Raw genomic sequence first — 16,506 nt, forward strand, 5'->3', positions numbered from 1 at the left:
GAAACCCTATTCTAAAATAACTTATTCATCAATGTAATTACTTTTAAAATGATACAAATTCTATAAATAACTATCAAATTACCACTATTTAGAAAACTAAATTATAAAATTCTTGCTACCTGCATATCATATCCAATTACCTATAATTTCCCTACCAAATTTATCAAAATATTATTAAAAATCATTTCCATAGGAAACTTATCAAAATATTATTAAAAAAACAATTGAAAACTAAATTATACGAGATAGACTTTACAACCTGGATATTCTATCGGGGTAAACCATAATTTCCCCACAAAATTTATCAAAATATTAAAAAATAAAATTATTTCTATTCCACAAATGTAGCAGATACGGCCTTATTTAGCATGGTCAATCTATCAATTAAATTAAATTTACACTGGCGTTTGATATTTGTCCACACAAATCTCATAAAGTAATCCATACAGGACATGACGTAGTATCGGCACAGTATTTGATATATTAACTAAATTACTAAATTTAGATTGCAGTCCCGTTTGATCTTGTCCACACAATGTCTCCATAAAGTAATCGTAATAGCGACAAAAGGATTATCACACAAACAACAAAAATCTAAAGGAAATTATGACCGAATCGATAGTGACAAATCAAGTCTGAAGTTGACCCAGGAAGGATTTGAAGTATGTCATCAATGTCTCCCAACCAGACTGTGTGGGATGCACCCCATCCCAATAAAAGGCCGATTCTGGATGGGTGCACACACTATACAAAGCCTTCCCTGCACTGTCTGTAACGCCGCACTCACCACTGCAACAGGGTTTCAATGGCTTCCTGCAAATAAAGAAATCCACGCCTTAAATAAACATTCAACATTGTAGAGCCACAGAAAGAAAGAAAGTACATCCATATAAGACAAGGGGGACAGAGTGTCAAACCATGTTGAAAAACCGCCATGGTATCTGAATACTGATCCAGTATCACAAAAGTTGCATCTGCTCGACCTTTCCTTATTCCATCCACCGCTTCTTGCAAAAGACTGTTATGATATACGGCTAATGTGTTCAATGTAGCGTTACAACTTGTATGAGAGTTATCCACTGTAAAAGAAGGCAAGCAGCCCAGAGGCTCCATATCTATGATTGCAAAGCGTCGGAAACCTAAATTGTACAAATGCACTAAATCTGCCGAGAGCTGCTTGATCAGCAATTCTACAAATGAAGGCAGACCCTGCAAATTCCAGACAGCTAATGTCAATGAGGAATAATGACGAATGAAGACATAAAGCGGCATATTGTTACAAAAATCGATTTAGGCATTTTAGCGCATTTTAGCATGAATATTTTCGCAGTAGATATGAAAACTTCCGGTTAACTGTGTGTTGTGTTAGTTGATGTTTAGGTATTGTTTGAATATTATAAATTTTGGATTTTTTTGGCCGGAACATATAATTTTTGGTTAAATCTTCGTCTTTTTTTATTTAAAATGTTTTTTTAACGGCATGTATAGATTCAGTACAGTGGAAACTCTTAGAACATTAGGACTGTGGAAAAATCACAATTCAAACTTGTGATTCCAACAGATTTTTATTACATTCCGTGCAGATTTAATTGGAAAATATGCCTCTACAAACTCCAAAATATATAGGCAAAACAAGTTCTGGTCAAATTGTGATCTTTTGTTGTTTAAAATGTGTTTTTGGCTGTATATAGATAAATGGATTCTGTTGAACTTATGTGGATTGAGATTACATAAATATTCCAAAATCTGATAGTCAAGAGAAGGGTCAAACAATTGACACTTCTCCTGACAGTCAGATTTCATTTCCAATCTGCAATCTGCATAGGGCATCAATCTGTATAAAGATGCCCTATGAATTCAGCACCCTAGAAAACTCTAAGCACTCAGATTGTGGAGAATTCACAGCTAACACTTGTTACCCAAAAAAATCCATATCAACTTACAAATTCAACTAAAAAATATATATCCAAAAAAACTCTAAAACATATAAGACCTAGATTATGTTGGAATGTTAATTCCAACTGCAGCCAAGCTCGTGGACGCGGCATGGACTATGGCGGCATCAGGACTACGCATCCAAGACCTCAGCACCGGCGTGGATTGACCAGAAAACGGGACGGAATTCTCTCGGGTTGATTTCAGGTGAAAGGAATAAACCAGCAAACGAACCCGATGGATTATGGTGGTGGCGCGTGTCATTGCCCTGACATCAGCGAGCGTCATGTTCTCGGGTGGTAAACCTCAGCAGTTGGATGCCTTCCGATATCAACCTCCGTCGTCCGATTGTCCTCTTCGTCCTCTGCCGTCGATCTCGGAAGCTGCTGCCCGCCTGCGTCAATTCAATGCATTGCGTCGAGTGTTTGACTTTTCCGCTGACCGCCGAGGATGGAAGCGTTAATGCTCTTAATGGTTGGTCGTAGTTTTTTTTGGTAAAGGCTTTTAATATGGTTATGGGCTCATACGTACTTATGTTTTTATATGTTTTATATATATTTTTATATATGCACGTTGTCATAAAAGTATACGGTGTGGAGCTTTTAGAAAGTGCGTGCTGCACTCTTCATATGTGGTGTGTTGACCATTCGAGAGATGTTGGAGCAGCGAAAAAAAAACTAAGGGTGAAGCACATCTCGTGTGAACGAATAAAGAATGTGCGTGCTGTAGTTTTTATGGAGGTGTGCCTGCGTGCAAAAATAAGTGATGTTTTTTTGTTGAGGTGTATTGTGGTTGCGGCAGCAGCGTATAGTGTGTGTGTCTTCGCACATGGAGATATGTAAGAGCGCAGCAGCAAAAGACCAGTGAGCGTGGGTTATATGTTTTATACATATGTGTTGATTTTTTTTATGAGAGCAGAGTGGAGCGAAAAGAATGGTGATGCACAGCAGTGCTATCCATAAATGAAAAACGAAGTGGAGCGCATGTGTTGTAAGTAAATTTTTTTTGTATTGAGTATGCATGGAAATGCAAGAGAAAAGAGCGCTCAAGCTTTCTTGAAATTGTGAATGTAATTTACTGCATATGTGTAAAATATTTTTACAGCAGTATGTGTAAAAATAGTTTTACAGCAGTAATGTAAAAATGGGTTTTACAGCAGTAAACCCAGCACAGTGAACTCTCAGGTGGAGAGAAAAGACAGAGCTTTTATTTTTGGTGAAAGTAAGTTTTGGTAAATCCCTCTCAGCAAAGAGGAAGACATATGTTTTAGGTTTTTGTTTTAATGAATAGAAAAGTTTTTATGGCTGTGTAATACTCTGTTCTGAGTTTTTTTTTTAAAGAGGTTCTCTGCATAAGATCCTGGAACAGTGAAAACAGAGCATTGCCTCTGTGGTGTTAATGGTTGTTTGGTTTTGGTATTTTCCCATTGAAAAATGCCCAACAGTGGTATCAGAGCAAGTCCAGGCTCTTTGAAGACTCAAAGAAGCTGAAGGAAGGTGTGGTTGCAGCAGAGAAAGCTTCTCCAGCAGTGTGAAGTTTCAGCCAAAGGGATTCAAGTATTTCTCAAGTTTTTGAGTTATTATTGAAGAAACAGTCAGTGATTTAAAAAAAACACAGTCAAGTATTTGAAGCCTAGATAAGAATGGCAAGGTCAAAGAAGAAAGCCTCCAAGCCTGCTAAAAATGTGTCTCCCTCCTCTATTAAAATAGAAGACAATTTATTTGAATACATTTTGTTTGAAACCCCAAAGTTTGATGGAAACTTTGATGTATGGGAAATAAAGATGAGGGCTTTCCTAATGTCTGAGGGGATTGAAGTTTGGGAGTCAGTGATTGATGACAGCAAGATGGATGAAGAATCCATGGAGTATGATGCACAAGCAGCAAAACTAATCTTGGATGGACTCCCTGATTCTGTGAAGAGTAATCTAGGAAAATATACATCAGCAAAGGATATATGGGACAGACTGCATGACCTTCATGCAAAGGGAGCACTGACCATGGAAATGAGTCAAGAAAAAGGTCATGAACCCATCATAGAAGCTGAGAATGAAAAGCTTGACCTCATCAAGCTTCAAGTAAAGGAAAGGGATGAAGAGCTAGCCAAGCTCAAGAAGGAGCTTGACCAATGCAAGAAGAAACATCATGAAGAAGTCATATCTATGACAAATCAGCTGAATGAAGCAAAGAAGCAGGCAGATGCCTTGACAAGTCAACTTGAACAAAGGCACATGAGAGTGAAGAAACTTGCAGAAGAGATTGGACAATACAAGGTAGAGGTCTCCTCCCTTAAGTCCGAACTACAAGAAGCCAAGAAGCAGGCACAAGGAGCTGCAAAGAAAATGGAGAGCAGTCAAGCAGAAATCTCCAAAATGAAGACAGATATTATCTCCTTCAAAATAGTAGCAGCTGAAGCTACTCGTAGCAAGGAAGAAACTGAGGAACAACTTGCAAAGAAAAGTAATGAATGTGAAAAGTTAGAAGAAGAGATTGTCCTCCTCAGGAAGAAGGTTGAAGGGCTGAACAAAATAATGAAGAGCTCTCAAGCTCTGGATGACATGCTCAGCTATCACAGATCTCCATTTGATAAATCAGGACTTGGGTATGTAGGCGAACCCTCAAACAAGGATGAGGATGCTTTAAGCAAAGGAGATGTGATGAAGCCAGAAAGAGATGGTGATGCTCCTAGTTCCAGCAAAGGCAAGGAGAAAAATGAAGGCTGCAATAGAAGAAATCCTGCTCCAAGCAGAAAACCAGCTCCAAGAAGAAATGTAGCTGATGGCAAAAAGGCAAGAGGCAATGGTGATCATCAAAGGATCTCAAGGCAGCAAGGCTTCAGAAGTACATCAAGGAAACCTCCATCTCCCAGGTACCAAAGTTTATTTTTTGGTTATTGTTATGCTTGTTCAAAATTTGGTCATATGGCAAAAGATTGTAGAGCATTTCATGGAGATAGATGTTGTGGTCCCCGACAATCTCCAAGAAATAATTTCACAAGAAGAAATCATGAATTCTCATTCATGAATAAAGTTGAATGCTTCAAGTGTCATAACATTGGGCATATGGCACGTGACTGTAACTTGACATGGGCTCTTACACAAGCTAGACCCATGCAAAAGAAGAGAGTTACACAAGTATGGAGAAGGAAGGAAATGCAACCTGAAAACCCCTTGAACTCCCAGTGGATCTAAATTTGTTTTGAGAAGAGTCTGCCAAAAGAAGACAAGCACACATTAAAGGGGAGCTTGTAATTTTTTTTTTGTTGTTATTTGCTGAACTGTATTAACAGTCATTTGTTGATGAAGGATGTATTACAGCGCAGCAGTTGCAAATGAAATCCTTGTTAATCCCTCTGAAAGGTAATATGCAGCAGTGATGAAATCAGCAATGTTTTTGCTTTGTTTTTATGCAATATGCACAGAAATGCATAAAGAAGAAAAGATGGCAGCGCTGAAATGTAAAGAGCAGCAGCAAGATAAGAGAAAAATGCAAAGCATGGAGACCCTCACAGCAGTGGGAGGACAAAACATAAAACAACAGTTTGAAATTTTTTTATGATGAACATGCATTGAAATGCATAGCAATGGAAGGTAGTTTCCGTCTATGTAACGTGAGAGAACATACTCACAGCAGAGTGAGTATAATACACAGCAGATGAAAATGTTTTGTATTGGGAATGAAAATGCAAAGCAGTGAGAAGAAAATGAGAAGAAGGCAAAACGCAGCAGAACGTAAATGCCCAGTGGCTGAGAATGCAAGGAAATTCTTTCACACAGCAGTAAAAAAAATGTATTTTTTTATGCAATGCAGCATGCAAAGAAATGCATAAAGAAAAACAAGGACAGCAGATTTTTAATGCACACTGGATGTATAAGAATGTGTGTGACAGCAGAAAGCCAAAGGAATTGCACAGTAGTGCATTGTGTAAAAAAAATGAAGACTAAGATTGTGTGAAGCAAGGGTGCATAAGCAAAGGTAGCAGCCTGTATTTTTTTGTGGAGAATGAAGTGCCAAGAGTATGGGCACACAGCAGTATGATAAAACAAAAGGCAGCCACAGTGCAAATTGCAGAGGCAACGCAGCAACAAATAAAACCCAGGGATGACAGTCTATGGTTATGGGTATGGACAGCAGTGAATATGAAAAATGCAGCAGCAAGAAGTTATGAACAACAGCATGATGGCAAGAAGGAGAAGCACATAGTAGTGCAAATGTGAAAAATGCAGCAGCAAGAAGTTTTGAACAGCAGCACATGCAAAAGAAATTTTTCCTTACAGCAGTAAAGGTAAATGTAATGAATTTGTTGTTCATTGAGTTGAAATGCAATATATGCAACAGCAGTGAATGTAAGAAATATTTACACACAACAATGTAAATTTGTAAGGTGGGACAGAGTAATTGTTCCAAGAAAGACAGAGTATTTTGTCTTTGAAAAGTGCACAAGCAGTGCAAGTATAGACACAGCAGTGTGGGATAGACACAGTAAAAAAAATGGCACAACAGTGCAGCAGAGAATATGCAGCAGCATAAAAGAACAATGTAATGAGTTTGCACACACAGCAGTGCAATGATTGTTTGTTTTGAAACTGCATGTAAAGCAGTGTCTGTTTGTAATCCCTCTGTCATGAGGAAGGTGCTTTTAAGCACAGTTTCAGGTTAATCCCTCTATTAAGAGGAAGACAACTTTGTTTGGTTGTGAACTGCATCAGAAGCAGTTGGTGAATCCCTCTATGTGAGGAAGATGTCATTGTAACAGCAGTTGGTGAATCCCTCAATCTGAGGAAGTGCTTGGGTATGTTTGAATGCCCAGCAGTTGAAATTAAAGGGGAGTGTTGGAATGTTAATTCCAACTGCATCCAAGCTCGTGGACGCGGCATGGACTATGGCGGCATCAGGACTACGCATCCAAGACCTCAGCACCGGCGTGGATTGACCAGAAAACGGGACGGAATTCTCTCGGGTTGATTTCAGGTGAAAGGAATAAACCGGCAAACGAACCCGATGGATTATGGTGGTGGCGCGTGTCATTGCCCTGACATCAGCGAGCGTCATGTTCTCGGGTGGTAAACCTCAGCAGTTGTATGCCTTCCGATATCAACCTCCGTCGTCCGATTGTCCTCTTCGTCCTCTGCCGTCGATCTCGGAAGCTGATGCCCGCCTGCGTCAATTCAATGCATTGCGTGGAGTGTTTGACTTTTCCGCTGACCGCCGAGGATGGAAGCGTTAATGCTTTTAATGGTTGGTCGTAGTTTTTTTTGGTAAAGGCTTTTAATAAGGTTATGGGCTCATACGTACTTATGTTTTTATATGTTTTATATATATTTTTATATATGCACGTTGTCATAAAAGTATACGGTGTGGAGCTTTTAGAAAGTGCGTGCTGCACTCTTCATATGTGGTGTGTTGACCATTCGAGAGATGTTGGAGCAGCGAAAAAAAAAACTAAGGGTGAAGCACATCTCGTGTGAACGAATAAAGAATGTGCGTGCTGTAGTTTTTATGGAGGTGTGCCTGCGTGCAAAAATAAGTGATGTTTTTTTGTTGAGGTGTATTGTGGCTGCGGCAGCAGCGTATAGTGTGTGTGTCTTCGCACATGGAGATATGTAAGAGCGCAGCAGCAAAAGACCAGTGAGCGTGGGTTATATGTTTTATACATATGTGTTGATTTTTTTTATGAGAGTAGAGTGGAGCGAAAAGAATGGTGATGCACAGCAGTGCTATCCATAAATGAAAAACGAAGTGGAGTGCATGTGTTGTAAGTAAATTTTTTTTGTATTGAGTATGCATGGAAATGCAAGAGAAAAGAGCGCTCAAGCTTTCTTGAAATTGTGAATGTAATTCACTGCATATGTGTAAAATATTTTTACAGCAGTATGTGTAAAAATAGTTTTACAGCAGTAATGTAAAAATGGGTTTTACAGCAGTAAACCCAACACAGTGAACTCTCAGGTGGAGAGAAAAGACAGAGCTTTTATTTTTGGTGAAAGTAAGTTTTGGTAAATCCCTCTCAGCAAAGAGGAAGACATATGTTTCAGGTTTTTGTTTTAATGAATAGAAAAGTTTTTATGGCTGTGTAATACTCTGTTCTGAGTTTTTTTTTTAAAGAGGTTCTCTGCATAAGATCCTGGAACAGTGAAAACAGAGCATTGCCTCTGTGGTGTTAATATTTGTTTGGTTTTGATATTTTCCCATTGAAAAATGCCCAACAGATTATACCTCTACCGTTCTTTGTTGCAGGATGTAGAAAGCATAATTATTGCCGGAAACCGTGAATAGAAGAAGAGAAAACCTAAAATTCATTGCCGAGTATACTCTATCGCACATCAATCGTTGCAGTTGATCTATTTGGGTAGTCATGTTTGGCAGACCAGGCCATGTAGTGAAGATACCGCTCCCGCCGGTCGCAAAGTTCATGCCAAAGCGAAGCCGCCGGTTGGGATAGCTACCCTGCTGATTGTATGGCACTGGCGGAGGGAGCTTGGAAGCTGAAGCTGCAGCATTGTAATCAAAGATTAGAACCCCCAAAACGAGGCAGAAAAATTGTAGTTATACCATATGGACTTTTAGTATCATCTTTTTCATAGACTCTAGGCATGTCATACACTAGACTGTCTTCTAGAATATCCCACTTTGAGGAAACCATTTCTCCACATGAATCCTTACAAGTAGCCTTTTCCTTATGTGGATTGAACTTTGGCGGAGGATTAACATCTTTTCTCACCAATTATTGATATGGGTTAGCATGTTTAGCAGCATCCCTCCCAGTCTTGGTACCTCCATGTGTAACAACATTAACACGAGATTGATTGTGGCACAGTTCTACGGTAACCTTTAGAATGTTTTGCCCCTTCTTCTCCTGAATTTTCGAGAGAAGATGAGGGAAATCCTCTATCGCATTATCCAAAGTTCGATAATACGTAAATGTTATAAAATGATAGGGATAAAATCTGGTGATATGTCCTAGCTGCCCACAATTATAACAAATAATTTGTCCTCTCCCCCGTCCAAATGATGCTTGTCCTCGACCTGGTCCTCTACCCATCATACCTTGGCCTCTACCCATTGATTATACATGCCTGCTTGATTGTACTTTTGTACCATCTTGTCATGTTCCTCTTGCACCCTGTAGGAGTCGTTGGTGTGATATATCATCCATTCTAAAGATCGACAATGATGAATTTCATGACTGATGGACTTACAAAAATAACAAAATAAATTCCTTGTAGAGGCTTCATATCTTTTCATCATAGGACAACTCGGTGGTGAATGTCGCCACACTTTACAGCTCTCACACAATAATCCACTACCTTTTTGGTATAGATAGTTGCACCAGCCGTCATGTAATATGTCATCACTAGGAATTCATCTCTATGGTACCCCACCTTTTTGCAAATTGTGTACAAAACTTCCGAGCATTGTTCTTTCCCTTTCACTAAGTCCTGCAGTTGCACTGTGAGAGTGGCTATCTACGATTCTAGCTAGGCTATGCCAAACCTTTCTCCTCTTATGGTTGCTACTACGAAAGGCACTTCTAACTTCAATGTAATCTCCAAAGCTTGATCCTGAGTTTGAATGTTCTTCTAAGTCAAAGGAAAACAAATATGATGCAATAATTCTACAATAGACCACTTCTTATGCTGCTCATATGGAATCCCAAATTCCAACCGACCTAACAACACTTTGAACCATTGATCATGGTCCCAAACAGATTCGTTCTGCCCCTGCTTGATCTCTTTCAATTTTGTCATACACTGAGATGCAGACTAAGCCTTCAGAATTCTTTCAACATCACCCTTTTGATGTGTGCCAAGGTTCTTGGATGTCTAGTAAGAGCGTTATTCGTGTACTTCATATACCAGGGGAGTGCATAATCTCTAAAAGTAGTCTTCAACTGTATAATCTTGGTGGCATCATGTTAAACGCAAATCGATTGCAAAAGTCACTTGGAGATAGGAACTCTCTTTAACCATTGTAGAACTGAAGCTTTGAATGGGTATGAATCAATTCCTATTCAATTTCATTCATATTTTTATTTATTAAAAAAATAAATATTATTTTTTATTTAAAAATTTTAAATTAAAATTAATTAATTAATTAATTAAATTTTTTAATTATGAAAAATTAATAATTAGTTAGTGATTTGTAATAGGTTGGAGATTAACCCTGCTTACTATCATTATAATTTAAGAATATATTTAACAATGGAAAAATTAGATATATTAATATTTTATAACTTTAATTTAAACATTATTAAGAAAAAGACATATTCTAATTTATAAATGAAATGGATTCTTTTTCACAGCATTTTTCTAATTAATTTTAATGAAAATATTTGAGAGATTTTGAAATTTTTGAATTTAAGTTGTTTAATTTGTAGAATTCAAGTGCCTTTTGAGAGTGTTGAATCCATCTATTTATTTGAAAATGTAGTTTAAACAACAAAAAATCACAATCTCATAACATAATATATCCTCTGATTAGGGTGAAAAGGTCATTTCGTGTATAAGTTAAACTATGCCCTAAAATAATAATAATAATAATAATAATAATAAAAAAAATGAAAATAAAGAATTGATTTTCTTAGGAATATTATTTCAATTACATTCATTTTATAACTATAACTAGTACAATATATAAATTAAATGGTTTCTAAATGGCCTATCAAAACACACACTTCATCATACATCTTAAACTGCAGAAATTTAAAAAATCATAAAAATTAACTAAATTATAACTTTATTTAAAATTATTATTATTATTACTATTATTATTAAAATATATATATATATATATATATATAAAAGTTAAAGTTAAACACATATATAAAGTTTCTTAACTATGGAGATTATCCTCACATCTTAATGGAATTTTTTAATTTGTAAATAGTATTTGTTACCAAATAGGCTAATATCATGGTTTATCAATACCAAATGTTTAAAAAACCATTTCATAGGACACTGATTCATATTACATTTTATTTAAATTAATGAATTTAATTAAAATGACAAAAAAAAACATAATTGTTTATGAAATAAATCTCATTCTTTGATTCATATATACTATTAAAAATATTCTGAAATATTCTATAAAGATCAATATCTAGGATCCACCTAATAATTAATGATAATTAAATTAAAATTCTAAAAAACCCTATTCTAAAATAACATATTCATCAATATAATTATTTTTAAATAATCATAAATTCATTTTCATTCTGATAAAAGTGAAATACTAACCCGAATTACCACTACTCAGAAAACCAAATTATAAAAATCTTGTTACTGCGTATCATATCCAATTAACCTATAATTTCTCTACCAAATTTATCAAAATATTATTAAAAATCATTTCCATAGGAAATTTATCAAAATATTATTAAAAAAACACTTGAAAACTAAATTACACGAGATAGACTTTACAACCTGGATATTCTATCGAGGTAAACCATAATTTCCACACAAAATTTATCAAAATACTAAAAAATAAAATTATTTCTATTGCACAAATTTACCAGATACGGCAGTATTTAGCAGTGTCAATATATCAATTAATTTAAATTTACCTTGGCATTTGATCTTGGTCCACACAAATCTCATGAAGTAATCCATACAAGACATGACGTAGTGTCGGCATAGTATTTGATATGTTAACTAAATAACTAAATTTAGATTGCACTCCCGTTTGATCTTGTCCACACAATGTCTCCATAAAGTAATCGTAATAGCAACAAAAGGATTATTCATTATAGCGCAAACGACAAAAATCTAAAGGAAATTCTGACCGAATCGATAGTGACAAATCAAGTCTGAAGTTGACCCAGGGAGGATTTGAAGTATGTCATCAATGTCTCCCAACCAGACTGTGTGGGATGCACCCCATCCCAATAGAAGGCCGATTCTGGATGGCTGCACACACTATACAAAGCCTTCCCTGCACTGTCTGTAACGCCGCACTCACCACTGCAACAGGGTTTCAATGGCTTCCTGAATTTCCCTGCACATAAAAAAATTCACACGTTAAATAAACATTCAACACTGTAGAGCCACAGAAAGAAAGAAAGTACATCCATATGATAAAGGGGGACAGAGTGTAAAATCATGTTGAAAAACCGCCATGGTATCTGAATACTGATCCAGAATCACAAAAGTTGCATCTGCTCGACACTTTCTTATTCCCTCCACCGCTTCTCGCAAAAGACTATTGTGATATACGGCTAATGTGTTCAATGTAGCATTACAACTTGCGTGAGAGTTATCTACTGTAAAAGTAGGCAAGCAGCCCAGAGGCTCCATATCTGTGATTGCAAAGCGTCGGAAACCTAAATTGTACAAACGCACTAAATCTGCCGAGAGCTGCTTGATCAGCGATTCTACAAATGAAGGCACATCCTGCAAATTCCAGACAGCTAATGTCAATGAGGAATGCAGAGATTAAGCGGCATATTGTTACAAAAAATCGATTTAGGCAGTGTAGTATGAATATACTCACAGTAAATATGAAAACTTCTACTTAACTGTGTGTTGTGTTAGTTGATGTTTATTATTGTTGGACTATTATAAATTTTGGATTTTTTTGGTCGTAATATATAATTTTTGGTTAATTTTTTCTTCTTTTTTTTTATAATGTTTTTTTGACCGTATGTATGGGTTCAGTAGGGTGGAAATTCACAGGACATTAGGATTGTAGAGAATTTACAATTCAAACTTGTGATTCCAACAGATTTTTATTACATTTAGGGCAAAAATATACTTGCACAAACCCCAAAATATATAGGCAAAAGAAGTTTTGCTGAAATTGCGATCTTTTGATGTCTAAAATGTGTTTTTGGCGGTATATAGATATATGGATTCTGTTGAAATTATGTGGATTGAGATTCCAGAAATATTCCTGAATCTAATGGTGAAGAGAGGGGTCAAACAATTGACCCTTCTCCTGACAGTCAGATTTCAGATTTTGAATCTGCAATCTGCCTAAGGCATCAATCTGGATAAAGATGCCCTATGGATTCAGCCCTTATTAAAACTCACAACACTAAAATTGTAGAGAATTCACCCCTAAAACTTGTTACCCAGAAAATCCATATCAAATTGCAAATTCAACTAAAATATATATCTTAAAAAAGCTCTCAAACATATAACAGATAAACTACGGCGTAGATTATACCTCTACCGCTCTTTGTTGCAGGATGTAGAAACCGTAATCATTGCCGGAAACCGTGAATAGAAGAAGAGAAAACCTAAAATTCATTGCCGAGTATACTCTATCGAACATCAATCGCTGCAGCTGATCTATCTGGGTAGTCATGTTTGGCAGACCAGCCCATGTAGTGAAGATACCGCTCCCGCCGGTCGCAAAGTTCATGCCGAAGCGAAGCCGCTGGTTGGGATAGCTACCCTGCTGATTGTATGGCACTGGCGTAGGGAGCTTGAAAGCTGAAGCTGCAGCGTTGTAATCAAAGATTAGAACCCACAAACGAGGCAGAAAAAATCAATTATTCTGAGCAGAAAGAATGTAATTATACCTATCAAGTCCGCGAGGACTTTTCCATCCGAATATCGCCCGGAGGGTTTTCCAGGGAAGCTTATACCATATGGAGGTTTCCAGGCGTTATTTGTTTTGTTAAGATTTCCCGTGTCAGCGTATGAATCTCCGAACACAAACATGGCTCCTGGGCTTGCGCTTTCCACATGCTCTGCAACCAAAATTGACTGTTATTCAGAACTCATATGGAAATATTAGTACTTGCGCAATCAATTGGAAACACAACAGTGGGAAATTACGATGAATAAATAGCAATCCGCAACAGAAAGCAAGGAGCAGTTTGAAGCATGGCCTCTCGGTACTAGCTTGTGATCTGCACATCTTCCAAACAGAAGGATTCACCCTTTTGCATCACACGATAGGGAAAAAAATTGGAACTAAGGGAACACTACTGCAGCAAGGGCACTTTTGAAACACTTTTGAAACATTTTTTTGAGACCCAAAAAATCTTTTGTCTATTTTAGTTATTTTATATTAAAAATTAATATCAATTGATTTGTCTTAAATATAAACTTTAAGACAAAAATAGGTTGAGACAAAAATATTTTAAGACAAAACATTATATTGAAGACAAAAATAGTTTAAGACAAAAATATTTTAAGACAAAAGTAGTTTGAGACAAAAATATTTTAAGACAAAACTTTATATTTAAGACAAAAATAATTTAAGACAAAAATATTTTGAGACGAAACTTTTTATTTAAAACAAAGTAGTTTGAGACAAAAATTTAAAGACAAAAATTTATATTTAAGACAAAAATAGTTTAAGACAAAAACAGTTTAAGACAAAATTATTTTAAGACAAAAACAATTTAATACAAAATTATTTTAAGACAAAACTTTATATTTAAAACAAAAGCATTTTGAGACAAAAATATTTTAAGACAAAACTTTATATTTAATACAATGACCACTTTATATCAAACCTATGTTTAATACGATATTTTCACTTCGAATGAAAATGGAGAGCGGAGCACTTAGGGTTTGACGTTGCTCTGCAACTGGCAGACCTTCACATACTCCGTCGTTCTGCCATTAACCTTCAGCCATAAGGCAGCTACAACACAATAAGGAACAGCTATCGAACAATGGAACCCCCTCAGGGGGAGGACATGATGCCTCCCCCCGCTGATACGAAAAACGGCTTGCGACAGACTGAAAGTGTCAGGATGGACCATCCAGAAGATACAACAGCAGAGAATGAAAATACATCAACGAATAACAACACAAATGAAAAACCACGAGTGACGTCAAACACCTACAAGCTGGTAGCAGTTGACAGACCCAAAATCGAGCTCACAAGTTAGCGCATCAACACTGAGATCCAGTTTATGAGGGATCATGCTTTGATAGGAATGTTCATAGGCCTTTAGCCAACGGAGAAAGCTTTGCACGGCTGGATCACAACCAAATAGAAGCCAAAATGGCACATAACACTGCAGTTAGGGCCTAAGGGCTTCTTTACTGCCATTTTCAATTATCTGGAGGACCGAAACAGGGTATTGGATGGAGGACCATATTTCTTCAACGCAGCAGGGCTATACCTAAGAGGATGGATCGAGCGCTTTAACCCGGACAAAGAAGATCTGAGCTGGGCCCTGGTGTGGTTCCGCCTTTATTCTCTCCCTCTGGAGTATTGGGACGAAGACTCTTTGCGAGACATTGGGAATGGTTTAGGCAAATTTATCAAAGTGGTAGAGGAGACAAAGCTGAAGCGATATACCTCCTATGCGTGGATCTATGTATACATGCACCTCAGCAAAGCTCTCCTGGACGTGGTAAGCCTCTACCATGATGATTATGAATGGTTACAAACAATAGATTACGATCATGTACCATTCCACTGTCGAAAATGCCACGCCCTGGGCCATTTATTCCGAGACTGTCCCTCCAATATGAAATCCACGACCACCCCTTCAATGGACAAATCCGAATCGGATAGGTTCAAAAAAGTTCCAAATCGCAAAAAAACCCATAAAAAGCCCTCTACCTCAGTGAAAAAACCTGTCACCAGCACCTCCTTGCCTTCAACAAGCAACAGCTTTGAAATCCTGCTCCAGCCGGAGGTTCATATTTTAGATAATCAGAAACAACCTGAAGCCATTCCTAAGACTTCTGCCCATTTTTCTCCATCAAGCTCAAAGAAAGCCCTCACTTCTAAGAAACCCACAGACACCAAAATTCCCTCTCCCAGTAACATGCAGAAAAGGACTGCTCAAGGTATGGAGGTAGATAGCACTCAGATGCAGCTCACGATTGTAGATGATACAGAGGCAGAGCAGGAAATAGTACAGCACATGGAAGAGGAACTGGAGAGCTTCAACATTGAAGATCTAGATATACTGGGACTTGAACAGGCTTGTAAGAAAAAGGAATATGACAAAATTCTTGAGAGACAGCTAGAGAACTTAGAAGTAATTCTCTCAAGAGCATAGAAGTAAAGATCATTAGGCGTCCAAACTGGTAGTCAGTGGGATGGAAGAAATATCTTCAAAGACAACAAGAAACGAGGACGGAAAACCGATCTTCAGAGAACCATCTGCATAGGGGAGATGCTGGTGGAATTTGGAAGATACTCCAAGCTCACCAAATACTATAATCCCCTTCCCAATCGTGAATCATGAAGCTCATCTCATGGAACATCAGAGGGCTCAACAGCCCAGGGAAGGGACGATTAATAAGGAACATGCTACAACAGGAAAAGCCTCAAATTCTCTTCTTGCAGGAGACCAAGTGTAATTCCACAACGTTGGATCAGATCCTTTCCAAAGCATGGCCAGGAAGCAAAGAAGTGGCGGTGGAAGCCATGGGAGCCTCAGTAGGGCTAGCCATCATTTGGGATGATAGAGCTATAACAATTACCAACATACATGCCAGTAAGCACTTTATTCAGGCCAAGTTTCATTTAACAGGGACAAATGGTCATGGACACTTAACTAATGTCTACTTCCCCCAAGAGGCAACAAACAAAGTAGACACATTGAACACCCTAACTCAGATCAACTCAGAAAGATCCCACCCACTTTAGATCA

The 16,506-nt window shown here is 37.4% G+C and overlaps 2 protein-coding genes across 2 annotated transcripts; both read right to left on the reverse strand.

The window, feature by feature from the left end:
* Positions 1-611: 611 nt before the first annotated feature.
* Positions 612-8,957, reverse strand: LOC149219745 (GDSL esterase/lipase At3g09930-like). Its single transcript, XM_089382665.1, has 3 exons — positions 8,151-8,957; positions 918-1,209; positions 612-813 (listed from the first exon to the last, which is right to left on the reverse strand). Exons 1-3 carry the CDS (start codon positions 8,346-8,348, stop codon positions 803-805), a joined length of 501 nt encoding a protein of 166 aa, XP_089238791.1. The 5' UTR covers positions 8,349-8,957; the 3' UTR covers positions 612-802.
* Positions 8,958-11,410: 2,453 nt separating this feature from the next.
* On the reverse strand, positions 11,411-13,878 carry LOC149219746 (GDSL esterase/lipase At5g03610-like). Its single transcript, XM_089382666.1, has 5 exons — positions 13,715-13,878; positions 13,456-13,626; positions 13,098-13,372; positions 12,031-12,322; positions 11,411-11,927 (listed from the first exon to the last, which is right to left on the reverse strand). Exons 1-5 carry the CDS (start codon positions 13,794-13,796, stop codon positions 11,734-11,736), a joined length of 1,014 nt encoding a protein of 337 aa, XP_089238792.1. The 5' UTR covers positions 13,797-13,878; the 3' UTR covers positions 11,411-11,733.
* Between the last annotated feature and the right edge of the window lie 2,628 nt (positions 13,879-16,506).

This window comes from Pinus tabuliformis, chromosome Q (assembly GCF_031772625.1).
Source record: "Pinus tabuliformis cultivar Carrire ecotype Pingquan chromosome Q, CPIR1, whole genome shotgun sequence".
In the NCBI taxonomy this organism is placed as follows: Eukaryota; Viridiplantae; Streptophyta; class Pinopsida; order Pinales; family Pinaceae; genus Pinus; species Pinus tabuliformis.